A 24,390-nucleotide genomic window follows, 5' to 3' on the forward strand; every position below is an offset into this window, starting at 1 on the left:
CAAAAGCTCTGCTTTATTGTATTTTGTATGTATTGGGTTTATCCCGTTAATAAATAAATAAAAATTTTTATTGCAGATTTGGATTCTTTACGTAAAAATAAGCAACTTTTTTTCGACATATTTTTTCGAATTATGGATAGATAGCGCTATAATCGGAGAAAAATGATTGTTTCAAATGGAAAATTAAATTAAAAAATGAAAAGTCCCCCACTTTACGGAAAACTTAACTTACCCTTTTTCTGATTTTAGCACATACTCTTCACAATCCAATAGGTCCCCATAACGCTCGAGTAACTGCAAATTTAGTATACTTTCCTCCCCTACTACGAGGATTTATTGATGAAAAACATGGATAGTTGTTAACGCACATAACTTTTTTATTATCTCCCATAAGTAAATGAATCGAAAAGGAAAATGTTAAGCAAGTCTAAGTCTACAATAGAGTATAAATTATAATATTTTACATGTGCTAGAATATTCCACAGGGTGTCCCAAACTTTAAGAAAAAAACACAGTATGATTGGTACACCCGGTATAAAATGGTATTTACCTGTCTAGCAACAATATTATTACAACGATATTCTTAAATAATAAGGCTATGATATCCTAAAAGAATCGCTCACATCGGACCACTGGTTTATGAAATACGAGACATCAAACATGTCCCATTTTTAACGTGTTCGGCTAATTTTGCCGGTGTGTATATTGATTTTTTACCCGTAACTTTTTTATTTTTTATCTTAGAAATTTTTGTAAAAGAGAATTTTGTAGGATTTTACAAGATCTATATGCCTATTAATAATAAATCTTTTTAAAATCCTCAGTCGCAAAAAGAGGTGACTTTGAAAGGGTTGGTAAAGATGGCTTTTGCACGTTATTACAAGTTTTAATTGTCAAGAGCTTACTCAATTTTAGCTGTAGAAACAATTTTTGCAAACCATGTTCTTGGGAATTAAATAAGCTACAATTTCCTATTGTAACATTTTTTCGTATCTCTGATGCTAATCTTTCTATTCTGAAGAAAAGGCCATTTTTTCCAAACAACAAAAATTCGTTATTCGCTTTTAACTCCACTTTTTTTAAAACTAATCATTCTAAGCCGATCAAACTTCTAGAACCTATTAATAATACATAAATAAAGAAGACCCACAAAGGTCAATGACTAATTTTAATTAGGGGGTTGCTTCCAATCACTTTTTCGCTGAAAAAATAGGGACTGACATTCTTTTCATTATAAGTCACTAAATTTTTGAGCTAGAGACTTTTTTTATTTCTGGAGATATACATTTTTAAATGCTTTAAATTAGTTTAAACAAGTTATCCTCGAAAAATGCATAGTTTTCCCGTCTTTTCACTTTGAAACTACAATATTTAGCATTTGACGAAGAAGAGAGCTAACATATAATAAAGTATCGCTCGATTACTGTTGGTCTCAAAAAAAATAAAAAAAAAAACCGTTTTGTTTATTTTTTCAAAAGGCACATTTTTGTTAAGTAAAGTTGTTTTGATATAACGAAAACTTTTGGAGTTATTAGCAGAAAACTTATTAAAGACATTGATTTTTTCGTTATAAAACTAACACTTTCGATAGCGAATAAATCGAAAACTGTTAATTTTATCAAAAAAGTGTATAGAACGTTTTTTGCTTAGAATGAATGTTTTTACTAACTTTTGCGGTCAAAATATAATAAAAAATGTCCATCTCCTAGATGGGGTGGCAACCACCCCCATGGTAAAAGAGCCTTTCGGCATCATATAGATTTTGATCCTTGAACTATCCACGAGTTATTCTCAAATGTTCAAGCAAATCGATTCATTCTGTAAAAATTGCGAGGTTTTATCCTATTTTAAGCTTCATTACTTGGACTATATCGGCTACCGACATTCGCGAATGCGAATATTCGGTTGTTTTTTGTAATGTTTTCTGAATTTATAATGAGTAGTTAATTGATATTTTGTATAAATCAATCTGAATATTAACCTTTACTACATAACACCAAATAATAAAATAACGTGAATGCTGATAATGTGATTATACGAGGTTGTTACCCTTTCTTAATAAAAAAAAATTTTTTGTTTGAAGTGAATAGATTTTGATTTTCTTAACCTAATATTATCTTCAAATTATTTTTTTCTGATATTCCTATTTGCAAAACATTCGCACAAATTTCGCGAATTCGAATATATGTGAATATTGATGGATGCGAATATTCGTTACATCGCTAATGTACTCTGCTAGGGTTGCGTGAATCACGCTGCACATTTAAATTTATATACAGTCGGAAAAATTAAAAAATACCCATGAATGTTCACATAAATCACTTATTTTGTATTTGTATACGCTGTGAGCTCGTACGTAGAGGGGATATTTATAAATTCGTGAGCGCCAGTAGTGGCAAGTCTGTAAACGTTTACCGGAAATTTGACATAAATGTCAAAGTGATTAATTTAAAATTAAAAACATTAATTATAAAAAATATTAGTTGGTCAAAGCTGTGGTATATATTTTTACCTTAAATATACTTACGTTTTAAATACTGAATTTACGTTTTTTAATGTTCCGTAATGTAATTATAAACTAATCTTAGCGCCATCTACACGATATAATGATCAGCAAAATCTTAAAAAAATCTATTACAATTTAATTACTCTTTAGCGTTGTAAATATTAAGCGATAACAATTAAATAATAAATTTAAAAATTACCGGTAAAAGTTGAATTAGTAATCCGCCAGGAGCGACACCAGCGAAGCTCAGAGCGTATACAAAGTAAATGATTTATGTGATCGTTCATGGGTATTCTTTCATTTTTCCGACTGTATAAATAGTGTATATTTATATATAAAAAACGACGGGTCTCAGAGTTTTCTATAATTTTTTAAATCAAGGACAGAAATCATTTTATTCCATAAGTGCCTTCCACCCTATATATTAAATTGGGTATACCTATTATTTAGGCTTGTAAATATTGTATCTTAGATTTTAAGTTGCTTGTATAAATGTTTTAATAAATTATTAATCTGAAGACGGAATGAGATCTCACGCATATGGACATACGTCGGCCCAGATGAGTGGAACAAATTGGGATTACTATAGTAGCCCAGCCGGTACGAACTTAATTTTAACTTTCAATTTTTAAGACATAAGTGAAAATAGCATTCGCCACTGTTTCCACCAATTTTTATTATTAATAGGGAGTGAAATTTATTGTAAGTAAGAGTTTTAATAGTTTCCGATTTAAGCATGACGAGGGGAAGAAATGAGATGGTTTTTTCTTAGTGTGGGAATCAATAAAGGCAGTCGGTTTTTAACATCAAGACGAGAAAGGACGTGTTATTTGGGACAATCAGAAAGACGCGAAGTTTAAGACGTATTATGACAAAGGCCGGTCATATTGATAGTACATAGACGGAATTATTTCCAAAGGCATTTTCTTTTACATTTCATCAACTTATCAGTATCTATAATTTATTGTCTATTTTATTAATTAAGCAACTGTTAAGCAGCATACGGACTTTTATTACGAGTGTCTTTAAGGGGATGGGTACGTATTTTCGGCTACAATGCTATTCAAATGGGAATTAATTTTTTTCGAATCCTGAGAAAACTAATAAGTATTTTTGAAAAATTTAAACGCAGAATGAAAGATTACGTTATTAGCGAGGGCTGAAAGTCCCTGTAGGGCAGTCAATGAGGGTATTTGGCTCAGAATTTCATCATACTACATCGATTTACTTGATATTTTCACAGTAAGTAGGGAATAGATCGATAAACAAAGTCTACCCTATGTTGACGTGTGCTTTTATTGTGGGGGTGGCTGCCACCCCTTCTCGGGGGTGAAAACTTTTTTGGTTAAAATAGCCACGGAAATGGCTAGAGAACCTAATTCTAAGCAAAAACTGTTCCATAATTTTGTTTTTTAAACTCAATAATTTTTGAGTTATGCGTGGTTGAAAATTGACCATTTTCATTGAAAAATGACACCTTTGCGGACGGTTTTTTGCGAATACCCTAAAAACTATGCCTCTAACGAAAAAATTATATAAAATATCTTTGTTGCTTATAAAAAAGCAAAGAGATTCGTTCCTTCATAAATCTTCTAGTTATAATACAAAAAGAGATATGGTAGGTGAGAAGAGTTTTTTTTTATGCATGCTCAAATCGGTGTATTTAACCTGAAATAACAGAAACGGTAGATTTTACGTGTATAATGGTACTAATTCCTTTTGTAGTGCTTGAAAAGACCTTTAAAATGAGTGACATTAAATGTCAATCACCATCAAACTGAGCGAGATATGCTGCAAAAAATTGATGACTAACGTATTTTAAGAAAAAATGAGAAGTATATTTAACCCCTCATCCGTCAGAATTTAAATATGTACATCGTTTTCCTTCTACAATACTTTTTATTGTAGTGTTATTTCTATGTTCAAAAAGGTGGACGGGTTTAAAATGAATGGTTTTAAAAAAATAAAATAAAATTATAGAAGTGCATTTTTAAATTTTCTTAAAAATCTTCCTTTTTGTTCATGTAACTCGAAAATGATAAGAGATACGCCACAAAAATATAGGGTCTTTTTAGATAAAAAATTTGTTTTTATTATTCATTACTGTATCTCTTATCATTTTCAAGTTACATGGAGAAAAAGGAATATTTTTAAGAAAATTTAAAAATGCGCTCTATAATTTGATCTTATTTATTTTTCAAAAACCATTCATTTTAAACCCGTCCATCTTTTTGAACATAGAAACAACACTGATGAGGGGTTAGATATATACTTCTCATTTTTTCTTAAAATACATTAGCCATCAACTTTTTTGCAGCCTATCTCGCTTAGCTTGAATGTGATCGACATTTAATATTGCTCGTTTTAAAGGTATTTTCAAGCACTACAAAAGGTATTAGTATTATTATACACGCAAAATCGATCGTTTCTCTGTTATTTCAAGTTATTTTTTTTAATACACCGATTTGAGCATGCACCAAAAACAAACTCTTCTCACCTACCATATCTCTTTTTGTATTATAAGTAGAAGATTTATGAAGAAACGAATCTCTTTGCTTTTTTATAAGCTACAAAAATATTTTGTATAATTTTTTCGTTAGATGCATAGTTTTTAGGGTATTCGCAAAAAACCGTCCGCAAAGGTGTCATTTTTCAATGAAAATGGTCAATTTTCAACTGCGAATAACTCAAAAAGTATTAAGTTAAAAAAATATTATAGAACAGTTTTTGCTTAGAATTAGGTTCTCTAGCGACTTCCGTGGTTATTTTAACCAAAAAATTTTTCACCCACGAGAAGGGGTGGGAACCACCCCCAAGATAAAAGCACACATCGCCATAGATTTTGAATAAAGAGATAAGTAGAGGCTATTCCCAAAATTTCATTAAAATCCATGCAGTAGGATAGAATTCAGATGTAATATCCTATTCTTGCTCCCATTGACTGGCGTACTGAGAACTTCTATAATGTTTATTTTAATAAGTTACAGGGGTGAAAAACTAGGAGAAAATTTAGTGTGATTTTTAATTTCAAATATCTCATTCAAAATAAACGTTTTATTTATTCTAAGGGACTTTCGTCCCTCGGTAATAATTTAGTCTTTCATTCTGCGTTTAAATTTTTCAAAAATATTTATTGATTTTTCAGGATTCGAAAAAAAAAATGAACACAATGTCCGTGGTAATATTTTCAAAATCTATCTTTGTCTTACAACGCACTCAGTCGAACAGCATATGGTCAGTCAGACAGTGACAATTTTAAATATTTGACATGGCATCGGGAATATTTTGAGTTGTTGATTAAATAATATTGATATATAGTGTAATTCATAAATAATTGATTTAAGACGTGAACTTAGTAAAACGTTATTTATTGTGTATTATCTGTGGAAGATCCAAGCAGAGAATACATTAGGATAATATATTCTGTGATCCAAATATTTTGTTGTTAAAGATGTTCAGAATTGTAAGCGTTCCATAGTAACAATATATTATTAAAAAATCACTTTAAAACTTTTCCTCTTTTCTCGATTGAGTATTAGTTTTGGATGTACATATAAATTATTACAATCACTGAGTACATAGTTAGTGAAAAAATTATCACATTTCTTAACTGAATTAATAATTTGCAATTATACAAATAACAGTTATCCAAGAACGTTCAAAAGCTCTCTTTAAGTTAATGATGACATTTTTACGTAGAATGACATTCTAGTAATGTTTACATATCCATACCAGCGTGAATTTTACTACACGTAATTTGCCGTGTAAAGACAGAAAAAGTAGGGATAGCCGTAAAATATTTGCGAATTATGTACCGATGGCCTTAACGAATCTTACACATATTAAATTATAGGCATAATATTTATATACTAAATAAAATTAACTGTAATAGATCCAAATATAATCTAATCTATAAGAAGTATATATTCACTTCTGTCGGCACTCCGTGCAACACACTCTAATAATTTTTTATTACTTATACATATTTTTTTAATTTAGTTTTAATTTACCACCCAATCTAAAATCACAAACAAATTTTTCAATTTCTTTCAATGGTATGACCATAAGTTCTGTAATTAAATGCTTGAATTTGTTTGTACCAAAAAATTCATTTCTTTCAGTTAATTTAATAAAAAATTCAACTCTTTGAAAACCTCCTTTCTGGTTCGTTATACAGTCGGAAAAATGAAAGAATACCCATGAACGATCACATCAATAACTTATTTTGTATTTGCTGTCTTTTTCTATAAATAACAAACGTTTGTTATAGAAAAAGACAGCAAATACAAAACATATGATTGATGTGATCTTTCATTTTTCCGACTGTGTTATTATTCCATGTATAAATAAAATGCTTTGAGATTATATAAATATATTATATTACACATTAAAAAAGTAATCTGTTACAAAAGTTTTTGAATATGTGTCACATAGACACCGATTCTGAGTTTGAAAGTTCTGAAGTCCATCTGGCACAAACACCCAGAAAAGTCAAATCTGATTTATACAATACTACACCAACATAATATATTTCTTCTTAGTTAGGTATAGTCTCCATTTTAGTCCAAGTTTGTCTTCTTGTATGTTGTTTAAAATCATATGCTGCATCAAATGACTTAATAAAAATTTTTATGTATGCAATCTCAAAATGAAGAGTACATGGGAAAAACAAGGAATGCCACATTTTATACATATTGAGATAAACGCCAACAGAGGTTTAATTCTTATATCTAAAAACTACTTAGGAGATTCGTAGCAGAATTCTAGCAATTCTTATTCTATAATCTTAATCTATATTAACTTATTAATTTAATAATGCACCAGAAAACTGCTAACATTCCTTATTTTTGTTCAGTGGTGTGCGAATAATCTTGGTCCTTCGCCTGGATACAAATTCTTAGAAAATTTATATGGACTTATTTCTGGTTATTGTTCTGAATCGATAGTCTAGTCGATAGTACTCAGTTTTTGCTACCACATGGCGAGAAAAGCCAAAATTCATGAAAAAGTGACATTCCCTGTTTTCCCCTGTACTCTTCAAATGTATGTTCAATTTACTTTTCACAGAAAACCGCTTAAAACAAATATCACACTTCTAACGTTTTTCTCTAGTATGTGTTCTTAAATGTCTTTTCAAGTTACTTGCTTCGCTAAATTGCTTAGAACAAACCTCACACTTGTGAGGTTTTTCTCCAGTGTGCACTCTTAAATGTGCTTTCAATTGATTTGTTGTAATAAACTTCTTAAAACAAGTTTCACACTTGTGAGGTTTTTCTCCCGTGTGAACTCTCATGTGATCAGTTAAATTATTTTTTTGAGTAAACCTATTTAAACAAAAATCACACTGATAAGGTTTTTCTCCAGTATGCAGTCTCAAATGTATTTTTAAAGTACCTGATTCAATAAATTGTTTCAAACAAATTTCACACTTGTGAGGTTTTTCCCCAGTGTGCACTCTCAAATGATGTTTTAAATGACCTGCTTGATTAAATCGTTTAAAACAAATATCACACTTGTGAGGGTTTTCTCCAGTGTGCACTCTCAAATGTGTTTTCAAATGACTTGCTAGGCTAAATTGCTTAAAACAAATTTCACACTTGTGAGGTTTTTCTCCAGTGTGCACTCTCAAATGTGTTTTTAAAGTACCTGCTAGACTAAACTGTTTTGAACAAATTTCACACTTGTGAGGTTTTTCTCCAGTGTGCACTCTCAAATGTGTTTTTAAAGTACCTGCTAGACTAAATTGTTTTGAACAAATTTCACACTTGTGAGGTTTTTCTCCAGTGTGCATTAGTAAGTGTCCTTTCAATTGTCCTGCTGTAATAAATTGCTTAAAACAAATTTCACACTTGTGAGGTTTTTCTCCAGTGTGCACTCTCAAATGCTTTTTTAAATTACCTGCTGTAATAAATTGCTTAAAACAAATTTTACACTTGTGAGGTTTTTCTCCAGTGTGCACTCTCAAATGTGTTTTTAAAGTACCTGCCACACTAAATTGTTTAAAACAAATTTTACACTCGTGAGGTTTTTCTCCAGTGTGCACTCTCAAATGTATTTTCAAATGACTTGCTTTGTTAAATTGCTTAAAACAAATTTCACACATGTGAGGTTTTTCTCCAGTGTGGACTCTCAAATGTAGTCTTAAAGTACCTGCTACACTAAATTGTTTTGAACAAATTTCACACTTGTGAGGTTTTTCTCCAGTGTGCATTAGTAAGTGTTGTTTCAATTGTCCTGCTGTAATAAATTGCTTAAAACAAATTTCACACTTGTGAGGTTTTTCTCCAGTGTGCGTTCTCAAATGATCTTTTAAATTACCTGCTGCAATAAATTGTTTAAAACAAATTTCACACTTGTGAGGTTTTTCTCCAGTGTGCACTCTCAAATGTGTTTTTAAAGTACCTGTCACACTAAATTGTTTAAAACAAATTTCACACTTGTGAGGTTTTTCTCCAGTGTGCACTCTCAAATGTATTTTCAAATTACCTGCTTTGCTAAATTGCTTAAAACAAATTTCACACTTGTGAGGTTTTTCTGCAGTCACAACTTTCACATTTTCATTTAATGTTTTTTCTTCAGCATGTAGATTCATATAATTTTCTTCGTTGGATGAATGTTCAGTTACTGTCTCTATAATTTCCATCTTGTTCTCTTGGAGATAATCTAAAAATAAACTGACTATCATATAAAATATACTCAACCAAACGTAATGGAATCACTATCTATTTGAAACCTGCAGCTTTTGGAAGCTACAGGTGAAGTATTTTAGTTGAAACGATAAGAAGAAAAGTTGCCGTGCCCAAGGACTATATAGCAGTAGAAAGTTACGGGATCCCGAGTTAACCAGGTAGCACAAGATTGATCACGAAAATTGGTGTCCTTAACACCAAAACTGGAACATTGGAAAAGTATGCTATTTTTAAACGAACGTAAGATATGTAAAATCACATTATTAACGAATTCGTGTACTTAAAGGGTGAGGAAGACAAGCAAGAACGGAAACTGCCAGATTTGTTCACAAATATAAAAGAGGAAGGGTCATGTTCTGGGGAGGAATGATCGGCAAAAAACAATCCTTTAATTTTCATCAAACCAACTTTAGTAGCTCGCAGGTATGTTGATTTGGTTCTATAACCTGCAGATAGGCTCCGGAGAGGTGGTAAATTTAGTTTTAATTCGCTTAAAGTAATACAAAATATCAGATGATTCCATGATACAAATTTACAAATAAGTTTGGCTGTGTGTGTGTGTGTATCTGGGTGCAAGGAAAAATGAATGTAAAAACAAATAGATGTATGTAATAATCAAATTAAAGGTTATTAAAATACAAGACAATGCAGAGAAACAAGAAGGACAAAACACGAACAAACAACAGAACAACTAGACATAAAAAATTCTTCTTCTTCTTCTTATAATAGGCCTCTTGGCCTGTTCCTTACCGATTTTGCGCTTGTATTCGTAGCTGTGATGTTGACTGCCAGCTATCTCGCCACCTTTTAAAGGGCCTTCCTATTGGTCGCTTGCCTGTTGGCTTCGAATCCCTGGCTATACGGGCTATTCTCTCGCTGTCCATTCTCGTTACATGCTGATTCCACTCTCGTCATCTCTGTCTTCCCCACCGTACTATATCTTGTATATTACAGAGATCTCTTATTCTGTCGTTCAGTATTCTGTCTCCAGTGTTTTCCCAGTTATTGACCTCAGCGTTCTCATTTCTGATGTTCTCAGTATCCTCTTGGTTTCTGCTGTGTCACATCTTGTTTCTATCGCGTACATCATGATCGATCTTACACATGATTTGTATATGCGTACTTTCCCTTCCAGCCTCATATCTTTGTTTCTCCAGATGACATCCCTCAGTCATCCTGACACGTAATTGGCTTTATATGCTTGCTTTCGGACGCTCTCTTGAACATCTCCATAATGACATATTTCGATTCCCAGATATTGGAATCTCGAGACTTGTTCAATTAGTTCGTTGTTAATTACTAATTTGCATCTTATGGGTTCCCTTGACACTACCAGGGATTTTGTCTTGGCTGTTGATATTTTCATGTTGTAGTTCTTCGCCACTGTATTGAAAGTTTGTGCCATTCGCTGTAGGTTATCCTCGTTATCGGAGATTAAGATTGCGTCGTCAGCATAACAGAGGATTTTTATTTGTTTTTCCGCCATCTTATATCCATTTCCAGTACCTTTAATGTTTTCTATGATTTTGTCCATGACTAAATTAAAAAGCAATGGGCTCAAGCTATGCCCTTGTCTGATTCCCGAGTTGATTTCTACTTCCGATGTTAGTTCATTCTCGACTTTTATTCTGGTTTTGTTCTTCGTATTAATGTCTTTAATTAACCTTATCATCTTGTTTGGCTGATTCAACTCATTATACAGGGTATTTGGTAAAGGCCATAGCTTAATCTTAGGTTCCTGAGGTTAAAATAGGCCGATTTAAGCTAACTTACCTTAGTACAAAGTTTATAATAACCGAGATACAGGGTGTCAAAGTTAAACTTTTTTTTTATTTATTATTGAATATTTCCTGACAGGTATAAGATAACAACATGAAATTTGGTATGTGGGGGTTTTTTGGATTGAGAAAACTAAATTCCCTACCAAAAATTATGTCTTGCCCAGAGGGCGCCACATACCCCTTTCAGCACTCATTTATTACGTTCAACTTTTTTTATCCCTCACTCTGTATAATTTTGACATTAAAATTGTTATTCTCCTATTAGTTTTACTTAAAAAAGGTATACTTTTTTCATCTCCCTAAACTCAACCGTTTTCGAGATAAACGCATTTTTAATCTGCGATACACCATCATTTTTAGCATAATATCATTGTAGTTACACCCGAAAAATAACTTAAAACCATAAAATTATCCAAAAATGTATCGCAAATTTCTTCAAATGGAATTTGCGATGTAATGACATAAATTTGAGAACTGGCACAATTATTATGGTTTAAGTTATTTTTCAGGTGGAACTACAATGATATTATGCTAAAAATGATGGTGTATCGCAGATTTAAAATGCGTTTATCTCGAAAACGGTTGAGTTTAGGGAGATAAAAAGAGTATACCTTTTTAAAGTAAAACTAATAGGAGAATAAAAATTTTAATGTCAAAATTATACAGAGTGAGGGATAAAGAAAATTGAATGTAATAAATGAGTGCTGAAAGGCGTATGTGGCGCCCTCTGGGCAATACATAATTTTTGGTAGGGAATTTAGTTTTCTCGATCCAAAAAACCCCCACATACCAAATTTCATGTTGTTATCTCATACCTGTCATCAAATATTCAATAATAAATAGAAAAAAGTTTCAACTTTTGACACACCCTGTATCCCGGTTATTATAAACTTTGTACTAAGGTAAGTTAGCTTAAATCGGCCTATTTTAACCTCAGGAACCTGAGGTTAAGCTATGGCCCATTCTTTACCAAACACCCTGTACAGGGAAGGATTTAAGGAAAAAAAAGCATAGGGAGACTTTATATAACACACCTTTTTTGTCCAGAATGGTCAAAAAAAACCTAAAAAAAATTTGTCCGGGCCAAAAATATTGATTTCTGTAATTTGATTAAAAACAAGCTGAAAATGCGAGCATTATCATAATGAAAACTTTGTTTATTTACATATTTTAATTATAATATGGAAAATTACTATTATGAAAAGTTGTTTAGAATTAAAAAATTATGTTTTATTGTGCAATTATATCATTCTAATTTAAATGTTGTGAACTATAAAGGTACTTTACTCTTAATCTAAATTAATATTTTTTATATACCTACCTCGTATAAAATTAATAAAATTTGATAATGATGGTTGCATCACCATGAAGAGCTTTTTATGAAGAATAACTTTTCTTCGTCAAATTAAAAGTAAGACTTATAAATGAAAATGTTGGTATCCATAATTTGAGAAAAATCTTCAAATATTTTTTTCCATTAGAAGGTGTAATTGCACAGGTCAGACCATAATTTTTTATTTCAAACAACATTTCATATAGTCGGTTCGCTAAATTCAGACACAACTGGCTAGTGATTTTAATCAGCAATTTTACCAATTTGGCAAAAATTTTTTTTTCTCAGGATTCAAACAAAATGAATGCATTTAAAAAGCAATGGTCCAAACTTTTGCGCCTATGCTCCTAAGTGAAAAGAAAAACGAAAATAACCCTATTTCTCTTCTTCGTCCCGGTTTGGCTCTTCGTAATTATGGTAAGCCTACTTATTAGCCACTATGAGTATTTCAAATTATAACGAAATCTGAAGAGGGGTTGAAATTAGGTGTGTTGAGTTGATTTGGAATGACCTGAGACTAGAAGGAACTACAGCATGTGTAATTTAGCAGGGAAAAAGTTGTGTGCAATATTCTGAAACTGTGAAAAATCTCATATAGCTGCCCCATCCTACATTGTGGTGCTTTATTCTGTGGTTCATATCTCTTTTGTTAACAAAATATCATTTAACTCATTATCTACTTAATTTGTAATTGTCCCTTATATTAAATGCTCTTAAATTTAATTCAGGATGCAAATTATACTAGCTGGGAAAGTTATTTCTCTTTATACTACTTCTAAATATGAGAGGACTTAAATATTTTGTTACTAACCTTTTTCAGTTTTTTGGTTTTCTTTAAATCGGTTAAGGTTATTTCCATGTTGATCTATTTCAGTCTTTATGGGAAATTTCTGTAAGTCTAAAGAACCATGTTTGTCATGAGTACTTTCCCAATTGGATTCTTCCTGAATTTCACATTTAAATTCATCCAAAAGAGCATCATTCAAGTGATTATACTTTATTTCTATTTTAAACGTTTCCTCACTAATTTGGTGGTTGACTTCCATTTGATTTTGATTCATTTTGATTACGCTTCGCTTTCGCTTGATTTTATGACATTTTATGTATTTTACCATTACCATAGAGAAATAAAAACAATTTTACAAACTCCAATAATAATTTATACTCGATTCTAGATCCTGGCCCACTACTTTGCGCAGTGTAATTTGGGTTGCCTATGAACTTGAATCAGCGAAATGGGCCTGTTTATTATTCAAAAAATATTACAAATACATATATATTATACAAATCAATGTACCTAATAATTATAATAACATTTAAAAAATATACATCACTTTAATACACTTTTCCGCATTCCACGCACTTATTAATTCTTTCCACACCGAACATTTTCGTTGTCAAGAAAATGAAATACCTACTCAAAAAGCAAACACAGAACTGTGAACAGTAGAAATGATTGAATCGGAAAATTTATCTAACAGCTTCACTGTTCAATTGGTATGGTAATTATACAGTCTACATTCTACCACATCAAATACTATTTCAATATTAAATATCATGTAACTGCAGTAAATATCGATTTTTATTATCACTAAATAAATAGTCTTTTCAGCGTTTTTCAATGAATCACATAATATGATTCATTGAATGCGCTTCGCAATTAAAATCTAGAGTTTAAACAACTAATTAAATTTCGTCAGGCCTAGCTTTTCACCGACCTTCAAGTGACTTTACATCAATTGATTTTGAATTTTGAGTCTATACTTTCCCAAAAATAAAATTTGTGATTTTTTATATTATCTAATCGTTGTTTTATTTAAGTCAAGCATAGCCACATATCAATCTTTATAGTAATAACTTTTCAGTTTCATTTTCAAGTAGGTACATCTAAAAAGGTACTACATACCTACGTAATTTAAAGTGGTTAGGTAATATATGTATACCAAAATTTTATTATTTATAAAATTCTTTCATACAGCACGACTTGCTCGAAAACCATTTAGATACCTTTTCTTTGTAATATCTATAAATTAATAATTTTCCCATTTCTATTTGTTTGTATGTAATATTTTTTAACCTTTAACTCAAAGGCCCATTTCGCCAATTCTTATATAGGCAACACAAATTACACGGCGCAAAGTAGTGGGTTAGGATTTAAACAGAATCAGCACAAGCACAAAAATGACAAGTGACAAGACAAATTGAGACTTAAATGACATATGACACTTCATGTCATACAGCCTGACCCGTTAAGGACCCCACCCACTACGTTTAGCCGTGTAATTTGGGTTGCCTATGAACTAAACTTGGTATCAGATCTGACGGGCAGTATTTCAAAGTTTAAGTACTTTTTTGTATTACCAGAGAACGGCAGTTCTCGTCAGTGGCACACAATACCCCTACATGCGACACCATACACGAAATTTTCGATTTTTTAAATCTGACTGAATTGAAAATCGGACCAAATCCCATCTTAAAGTTTAGGAAAAGACTCGCCCAGGTTAACTCTCCATTTTGGTCCAAGGGTGTGGATTTTACGGATCTTCTCATTTAGGGTCTATTTTTCGTTCTCGTCCCCAAAACTCACAAACATTTCAATAATTTGAAACCGCCTTTGCGGTTTCTGATAGTACTGATCATTACCTTCCCAACGCATGTCTAATTTTGAAAATCGGTTATACCATTCAAAAGTTACCGAGCTCAGAAATATGACTTAATTTTTATTCAAAAAGGGTAAAATGTTTGTGGATTTGTATGTACGTGTGTGGAAAAGTTACACCGATCTGACTTTTTTCTGTGTTTCAAGAGGAGGTCAGGACCGATTCAGAACCGGTGTAGTTTGTAACATTTGACCACCCATTAGCCAGCTATAGGGCTTGGTAGATACAAAATGGCATATTTTTTGGGCGTATATATATCTTAGGTTCAAGGAGAGATAGGAAACCCGCAAATACAGCAAATCAATAGCGTTGAGTTAAGGTTTCAAATGGTGTCTAAGCGGTTAGGATCAGACATACACACGGCTCAGTATAGCCAAAGAACTAAAACTAAATTTTGGTTTTTTGACAATTACTCAAAACTTCAACCTACGAATTACGCCAATAACTGAGCATCTGCAAGAGGACTCTAGACGCGTCTAACGGTGTATACCTCATATCTGGGAAAATTCGAATTTTTAGGTTATAGCCTTCATAAGTATGATCAAATCTATTTCTTATGGGGAAAACGGTTTTCAAGTTAAATAATTTCTGTATTACCTTCAGTTATCATACTTGATCTTGGTTGCATCAAATACTACTTGTCAATACGTTTCAAACTCATGTTTAATGATCAAAATCGGTTAAGCCCTTCAGAAGTTATTGTGCTCCAAAAGTATAATCCAAAGAAATGGTTTATGTAGTTGTAGTGGTTACGACGCTAGGATTAATTGTGCAATCTGAGTTCATTTTGCCGGCCATAATTATTAGGATGGCTGGGATATGAACTCGGATTGTCTTATCACAAGTCTGGTGTCATAACTACTAGATCATTTGGGAGAGAATGCGAATGCAATAATGTGTATAATCGAGAAACATTACATTCAACTTCATACATTTAATATATAAAAAACTTTGAAAAACTCCTGATACAAGAATAAAAAACCGCTAAACGCCGTAAAAATGAGCCGTAGCTGATTCCAGCTACAAAAGAGCAGATATGAATATTACGTGGCGCGAAAATGTATTTTCATTTTGATGGAAAATAAAATTCTAGTTTTATTTTGAAAGATTTTTTTCATAATATTTGCTAAATTTGAAGTAAAACGCGCCACAAAAGATCCTCAAAATGCAAACTGTATCAAAGTTACTCTTCTGTGGCACGTTTTACTTCAAATTTAGCAAATATTATGGAAAAAATCTTTTAAAATAAAACTAGAATTTTATCTTCCATCAAAATGAAAATACATTTTCGCGCAACGTAATATTCATTTTAGCTCTTTTGTAGCTAGAATATTGTATGCGCCACTCATTTTTACGGCGTTTAGCGGTTTTTTATTCTTGTATAAATCTACACCGGATTTGACGAACCGCCAGGAACAAGCCGACTTAAACCAAGGAAAAGGTTATGAGAAATTTCAGCGTCGAACCACCTGAACTGTTCCCCTACATCCAGAACCTCGATACTGTAAATAACGTTATTTATAGTAGGTATCCTGTCCAGAACGACATAATGAAATGAACCTGGCGGACACTCAACCGCATACGCAAAGTGCCCCTGTAAAACAGAACCTCATTAAATGGACATTAAGACAGATAACGACGCACTTTATGAATTCATATGTTTGGAGAAATACAGAACGTGGAGAACCAGAGAGTATGCAGACTTTGCTCATCACAGTGCACCATCGATGATTTATGGCTCGCAAATACCAAGGGTGTAGACGTAGCCCGATACTGGGCAGAAAAATTGTAGTCTGATCCAGACACGAAAAAGAAGTAAGTGTATTTAAATACTTTAGAGTATTTGAATACTTGGTGTTTAAATACGTACTTTTCAAAATTGACATTTGTATTAAATAAATTTTATCAAACAAATACTTTCACAATGTACTTGGGATTTAAATAGTTTTAAAAGTATTCACATACTTAAAGTACCTATAGGTATTTAAATTAGTAACTTTTTTCTATAAAGTGAAGAAGTCCTTGATTATGTTTTTATGTTACTTTTATATTATTAATTTATTGAATATGAATCTATAATATCTGCGTATTTTATTACCTTAATCTTACTGATTTTTAATTATTTAAAAAAAATAACCCGTGTTGAGCTAGCCCCCCCCCCCACTTGCAAAAATTAAAAAACAAATAGCCCTGATTTATGAGCTTTCATATTCCGCAAACTAAAAATTTTGAGCTCGTTCCACTGAGCAGGAATTTAATACTTTAGTGGTGGGGGGCTGAGTCAGCCCCCCCCACTACTTAAAAATAGGAATCTGGAATCGGTTTTCGCGGCAGAATTACGAGCTATTTATGAGCTCTTGAAATGATATAGTTTCGATTTTTGAGCTCATCCCCTTCACCCCCAAACAACCCTTTAATTGATTCAACTTAAGAGAAAAATGCTGAGAAAACTTAAAATATATCGTATTGCGGATATAATTCCTATAGCTTATATACTCTAAGAATAAACTATTAAATCACGTGCATTTCGATTATTGAGCTACAACCCCTTCGCAAGAAAACCACCCTATCTTCCCGGGTTAAGAGAAAGTTGTACTTAAAATGCATTAAATTAATTATTTGGCGACTACATATCATTTAATAATTTATAAGCTCCCAAATTACGCTCATTTAGATCAGTACCTTGCAATTTATTTTGTATAGTGCAGTCACTGAAGGTAAAAATCAACGATTACCTTCGATTTCGGTGAACCTTCATCGATTTTCACGAAAATTGGTCAGTGGTTAGAGGATACCTCAAGAAACAAAGGTGACATGGTACCACCAGTGCAGTGTATCCAATGATGACATAGGTATGCCATCATAGAAAGTCCAGAAGAAAAGCGTTTATAAGCATCCATTATTCACTCCAAAAATACTAATGATGAAATATCTTCAAAATCTTAAATTAAAATGCCAAAAGCTAATGTGCGTGGACTTTCATTTGTACAAAAAATAAGGACCACTATTGTAAAATTGTAAACCAGAAAATGAAAAAAAGCGAAAACGTGGGAATAACGGTATGCTCAATTCTACTCCAGACCTGATTTGAGATCAGACAGAAGTAAGAAGAAAAAGCAATTTAGTAAAGAAAAAAACTGCCAAGAAGGGAGACGAAGAAAGTTTTCGTGAAAAAAATAGCAGTTAAGAAGAAGAAGAACAAGCAGAATTCTGGAATGATCTTCAAGACGACAACCCTGATGTCGATTGTTTGTATTGTAATGAACTATACTCCCTATCTAAATCAAAAGAAATATAGATTCGGTGTCAGATATGCCATTCATGGGCCATGCATAATGTGCGGATGTGGAAAAAAAGTAAAACAGTTTATATTCGGGGAATTGTGTTTATAAATAATATTATTTGCTTAATAACCTTTTAGTTACGTTAGTAGAACATTACGAATTAATTTTTTTAAATTTTGTTGTTACTTTTCGTAATAAAACATAAAAAATTAAGTTCTTTTGTTTTAAAATAAATGCTGTGCAATCATAGGAAACGTTAACTATAATGTCATACTTGCTAATTCAAAAAAAAAATTAAAAGCTTGCAAAAAACGTTCAAAATCAATATTATATTGTACAAAACTTAAAATGTAGCTAAGTTCGAATCACTTGGCACCACAAAAATGCTTAGAAAATTTTAAATACACTTAAAAAATTGAGTTAAAATTAGGTATGGCATCATAGGCGACTTTCCCCTAGTGTTACTAGATTTTTTGGGAATAGACATAAAAACCTCTATTATACATGTATTTTAATCGAACAAACCTATTATTAGTAAGTTGTTGCAATATTACATCTAAATTTACATTGAAAACATTAACTTCAAAACTTTTTTGTTACAGGTTATTTTTTCGTCGCAGCTAAGCTCATTGTAACATTTTTTATACGTTTTATCAGTTTATTTTTAAATTCCGGTATAATACCCCACTATTCTGCTATTCCTGCTGCTTTTGCTAAAGTTTCGAAAAACGAATTTCTCATTTCTCGAAGATTATCATTTAAAGATTTATTACTTGTCGGAAAGCTCGACGCAAAGCCATAACAGCATCATGTCTGGATGAGCACAGGGTTTCACATAACCTTTTAAGTGTTGGCAACGCGATGGATCCAAAGTCATAATAATACATAGTACATCCCATCTTTTAATACTTTAATAATTTCCCATTCTAAATAGTTAAAATTTTAATACTTGCACTAAAAAAAGGATATTTTAATTATATCCTAAAAAACAACTCCCGTACACCAGCAACGGCATCATTCAACACTAGGTTCAGATTATATTATGGGATGCACAATAGTCCAGGGCGCATCTGCTTTGAGATGGACGTTCAGAGGTGACTCAAATTTTTTTGCAGAAATTGCTTGAAAATAAATCAAATAATAATATTTGAGTTATCCTTCCTCTCAAAAAGGTCCGGAACATTCTTTAAATAATCAAAATGGCAAAAAATGAAGGAAAAATTCGATTTTATTCTTCGTTTTTTGATTATAACTTTAAAAGTATTAATTTCCGAGAAAAGTTGTACTAACATAAAAGTTGCGTAATTAAATTTCCTACAATATGGAATTGGTTAAAAATTTAAAAAATTGTCACCCTAGTTGCAAAATAGCAATAATTGCGAAAAAAACATACAAAATCAAGTATTGGCATTTTACGTTTTTCAACCATTTATGCTACACTTAGGACCTTCATATTTCAACCAGAAAAACTTTATGATATAGTAAAACAATACTGTAAATTTTATTAAGATCGGTACAACAGATTTTGCAAAATAAATTTCGCAATCCAGCTTTCGCAAAAAAAAATTCATTTTTTCAAAATGTCACAGGACCGAAAATAAAGCAGATAGCAAGTTGAAAATTTTTTTCCTTATAAAAGTGTACCTACTGTACCTTTAATTTGCAATTTGCAAAATTAAAATCGATTAATTACCACGGCGTCAGGAAATTTTTTAAATAAACATTAATTTTTGGTGTTACGCGCAGGACAGCGGTGTTCGATTCACACAAGTTGATTTCCACCAAAATGTCTCCCAATCTTTATCTAATATTAGTATTTATTATATATTATTTTCTTACTCTATATTTTGTTGTATTTTAAATCCAACTAATTTTATTATTGTTTGTGAAATATTGTTTAAACAATTGCATATATTTAAAAATAATAAACTTTTATTCTCTAAGTTAAAATATATGAACAAAGAAAGTTTTTGCTAATAAAAGCGTATTTCAAAGGATAGAGTATTATGTGTTTTTATTTTTCAATAAACAAATTTATTTATTTACAACGAAATGTAATAAAAATTAAAATGTATCAATCATTATCAAAGGTCATTGGAATTACCAATCAGAGCAAACTATCCGCTGTTCTGCGCGTAGCACCAATAATTAATGTTATTTAAAAAAATTCCTGACGCCTTGGTAGTTAATCGATTTTAATTCTGCAAAATTGAAAATGAAAGGTATAGTTGGTTCGCTAAACTCAGACACAACTGGCTAATAATTTTAGTCGGTATTTCTTTTGTTTTTGGAGAATTTTGACAAAATTGGCAAAATTACTAACTATTTAGTAATTATTTACATTTTCGTAATTATTTTTTGCCAATTTTACCAAATTGGCAAAATTACTTACTAAAATCACTAGCCAGTTGTGTCTGAGTTTAGCGAACCGACTATACAGTACATTCCTATAAGCAAAAAAAAAAAATCAACTTGCTATCTGCTTTATTTTCAGTCCTGTAACATTTTGAAAAAATTAATTTTTTTTGCGAAAGCTGGATAGCGAAATTTATTTTGCAAAATCTATTGAACCGATCTTAATGAAATTTACCGTATTATTTTACTGTATCATAAAGTTTTTCTGGGTGAAATATGAAGGTCCTAAGTATAGCATAAATGGTTTAAAAACGTAAAATGCGAATACTTGTTTTTGTATGGTTTTTCCGCAATCATTGCTATTTTGTAACAAGGGTGACTATTTTTTAAATTTTCAACTAATTCTATATTGTACTAAATTTATATACTCAACTTTTATGTCAGTACAACTTTTCTCGGAAATGAATACTTTTAAAGTTGTAACCAAAAAACGAAGAAAAAAATCGAATTTTTTCTTAATTTTTTGATTATTTAAACAATGTTCCGGACCTTTTTGAGAGGGAGGATAACTCAAATATTATTATTTGATTTATTTTCAAGCAATTTCTGCAAAAAAATTTGAGTCACCTCTCAACGTCCAAATGTACTAATATTTTTACAGATGCGCCCTGGTCTACAATGATCATATTGAAAGGTGTTTTTCAATGTCAGTAGATTGCCCCATCATACCCCTTTCCTCTGCAGTTGTGTACGGAAATGTGCTTTGATTGTATAAATTTTAGAATTTCATTTACAAGACCTTCTGCACTTTGGTCTAATATGCGAATAAATCTCAAAAAGCTTTCAACAACTTCTGCTTTGGAAGGTAAATTATTTTCATCGCACGTTATTTTTACATACTGGAAAATAAAAGTAAGCTGATCGTGTTTTGAAATATCTCGAGTAGTATCAGGAAGTATTGAATAAAAACAAATTTTTTTAACTCAATTAGGTAATCAATCTGTTTTCAGTTTCTTGAGCTAGCAAATTTATAACTTCGTTTTGTATTTGGGGGCTCGAAGTCATTTGTTTTTCAGTTATTATTCTTATCGATTAATTTAGTTAAAACAGGATCATATTTAGCTAATAAACGAACCACCGACAAAAAATTGCCTTTTCGGGATTCGCTTTCATCTAAACTACCAACATGTCCACACAAAATGCTAAATTGCACCCGGAAAGAGTAAGAATTACGTCAATTGCCCGCTTCATTACTTCCTTCCAAATTCCTCATTTTGATGCTTATTAGGAAAATGTTTTGGTCCCTAATTTAAAGAAAGTAGAACTGTTAAGCTTGATGACTTTAAAGGGCCACTCCTAACGTCGGCCCCCCGCCTTGCGGGCCTGACAGCTACCCCACTGCAAGGTGTCGGTGTTGTTCATGTTTGACCGGGACGCTAAAGCATGCCGGCCGCATTTAACATTCCGTATATGTATTTGGCACTTAGGAGTTTTCTATTGGGAATTTCTATTCACAAACACTGCCTGGGGTAATTGCGGGGTGGATCGAGTAGCTCTGCGGTTACCACAGCCGGTCCCAAGCCCGGATAAAATGTGGAGGGTGATTGGCAAGGTTAGCAACCTACCAATCGTAAAAACGAATACTGCTCAAAGAAACAATGTGAAGCCTCAGAACCGGATTGATAATATGAAGACGACCACGGCAAGAAATAAGGACACGAGAAAAACCTCCAAAACCCAGATGAGAATAACCACTTGGAAGATAAGATCGCTCAACACTAGAGATCAAGAAATAACCCTAGAGCTAAAAGAGAAAAAAATAGATATATGCGCTCTACAGGAGACCAAAAAGAAAGGAAAAGGCCAGTCAAAATTAGGCCAATATATACTAATCTACAGTGGAGTAGCAAAAGAAAACAGGGCCAAAGAGGGTGTAGCCTTACTAATACACCAAAGATACCAAAATAACATCAAAGAGTGTCAATATGTATCAGAAAGGATTGTCGCAGCAAAAATTAGAATGGAGAAAGAAGACCTGAACATCATCGGAGTATACGGCCCAGAAAATAGTAATAGCCCCAAACAACAAGGGAAATATTCTGTGATCAATTGCAACAAGTAGTAGATCAAGTTAGAGGAAAGTTGATAATACTGGGGGATTTTAACGCTCGAATAGGCAACCAAGTAATACCTGGAAATAAACAAAAACATAATGAGAATGTCAAAAACGAAAATGGAGAACTGATGATAAACTTCTGCACAAATAACGAACTTCGAATAAACAACACCTTTTTTGACCACAAAGATTAACACAAATATACATTCAATAATACCCGTGGACAAAGATCTATGATAGATCATGTTGTAACTAACAGAAATATACATCCATCAAAAATAAATGACGTAAGATGACTCAACTCAGCAGATGTAGGTAGTGACCACAGCCTAGTATTATGTAAAATTAGAATCACCATGAAATGCCTCACACCTAAGAGAGTGGCACCAACACAAACAAAAATCAAAGTCGAAGGACTAAGTACGGAATCCACGGAGTACTTATATAGAAAAAGAATATCAGAGAAGATTGCTGATAATGAAATATTAGAAAACGATAACATCGAGGAAAGCTGGGAAAAACTCAAAAGTAACATAATTAACATATTAATCATATTCAAAAAATTTTTCCCAGCCCGAAGTAGTGGATGTGTGAATTATTCGTAAAGGGATTTTTTCGCATTCTCTATTTCATTTGTTTGTTAACATAATTAACGCAGCAACAGAATCACTTGGAGAGTGCAAAGTAACGAATACCAATATATCAAAAAAGAAAACCCCATGGTTTCGAGAGGAAGTGGAGATAAAATGTGAAGAAAAGAAGAAATCCTTTTTACAATACAGAACACAACAAACACAACAGGAATACAACCACTATAAAAGAATTAGAAACGAAACAAATATTTAGTCAGACAAATAAAAAGAGAACTCTGGGAGAGTTTCTCAAAACAGATGGAACACGACTTCTACGGAACACAAAAGGAAATATGGAGAATGATCAGAGGACAAGGAAAAAAGATGAACGAACTAATAAAAACGAAACACATTCAGAAGGAAACTTGGGCAGACTATTTTCGATCTCTGTTTGCTAAAGATAACGATAACGAACCACCAACACCTGAAGTGACAACAAACGAAGAAATAAATATTGAAGAAGCAGAGGTAACGGAAGCATTAAGGAAATTAAAAAATAGAAAATCACCAGGAGAGGACAGAATATCGAATGAACTCCTAAAGTATGGAGGATAAGACCTGACCAAACAATTATTAAAACTAACCCAAAAAATAATAGAACCAAACCGAATGCCACAAGAATGGAGATCAAGCTTCTTAATACCTCTCTTCAAAAAGGGAGAAAAATCGGACCCGGAGAATTACAGAGGAATTAATATATTAAACACAACACTAAAATTAACGACCAAAGTGATAACAAACAAACTGAATAAAATTATAACATTAGCAGAAGAACAACAAGGTTTTAGGTCGGGAAGATCATGCACCGACGCTATATTTATAATGAGGCAGATTCAAGAAAAATCGTTAGAATACAACAAACCGACATACTTACGTTTCGTGGACCTTAAGAAGGCATTTGACAGATATTTTTGAAGTTATACTTCTTTACCGGCGATATGAGGGTGAATTTTTATATGTTAAAACCTATGATCCCGGCGCATGCGCATTATAACTTTGTTCTGATTGGATGTTCAAATGACATGTCAAAAATG

General features: G+C 32.1%; 1 protein-coding gene across 1 annotated transcript; it reads right to left on the reverse strand.

Annotated features, from left to right (window-relative positions):
• Positions 1–6,868: 6,868 nt before the first annotated feature.
• Positions 6,869–13,836, reverse strand: LOC114325934 (zinc finger protein 420-like). The gene is made up of 2 exons (XM_050647281.1): positions 13,121–13,836; positions 6,869–9,169 (listed from the first exon to the last, which is right to left on the reverse strand). The coding sequence occupies exons 1-2, from the start codon at positions 13,428–13,430 to the stop codon at positions 7,602–7,604; spliced, it is 1,878 nt and encodes a 625-aa protein (XP_050503238.1). The 5' UTR covers positions 13,431–13,836; the 3' UTR covers positions 6,869–7,601.
• Positions 13,837–24,390: the final 10,554 nt, after the last annotated feature.

Source organism: Diabrotica virgifera, chromosome 3 (assembly GCF_917563875.1).
Source record: "Diabrotica virgifera virgifera chromosome 3, PGI_DIABVI_V3a".
NCBI classification, from domain to species: Eukaryota; Metazoa; Arthropoda; class Insecta; order Coleoptera; family Chrysomelidae; genus Diabrotica; species Diabrotica virgifera.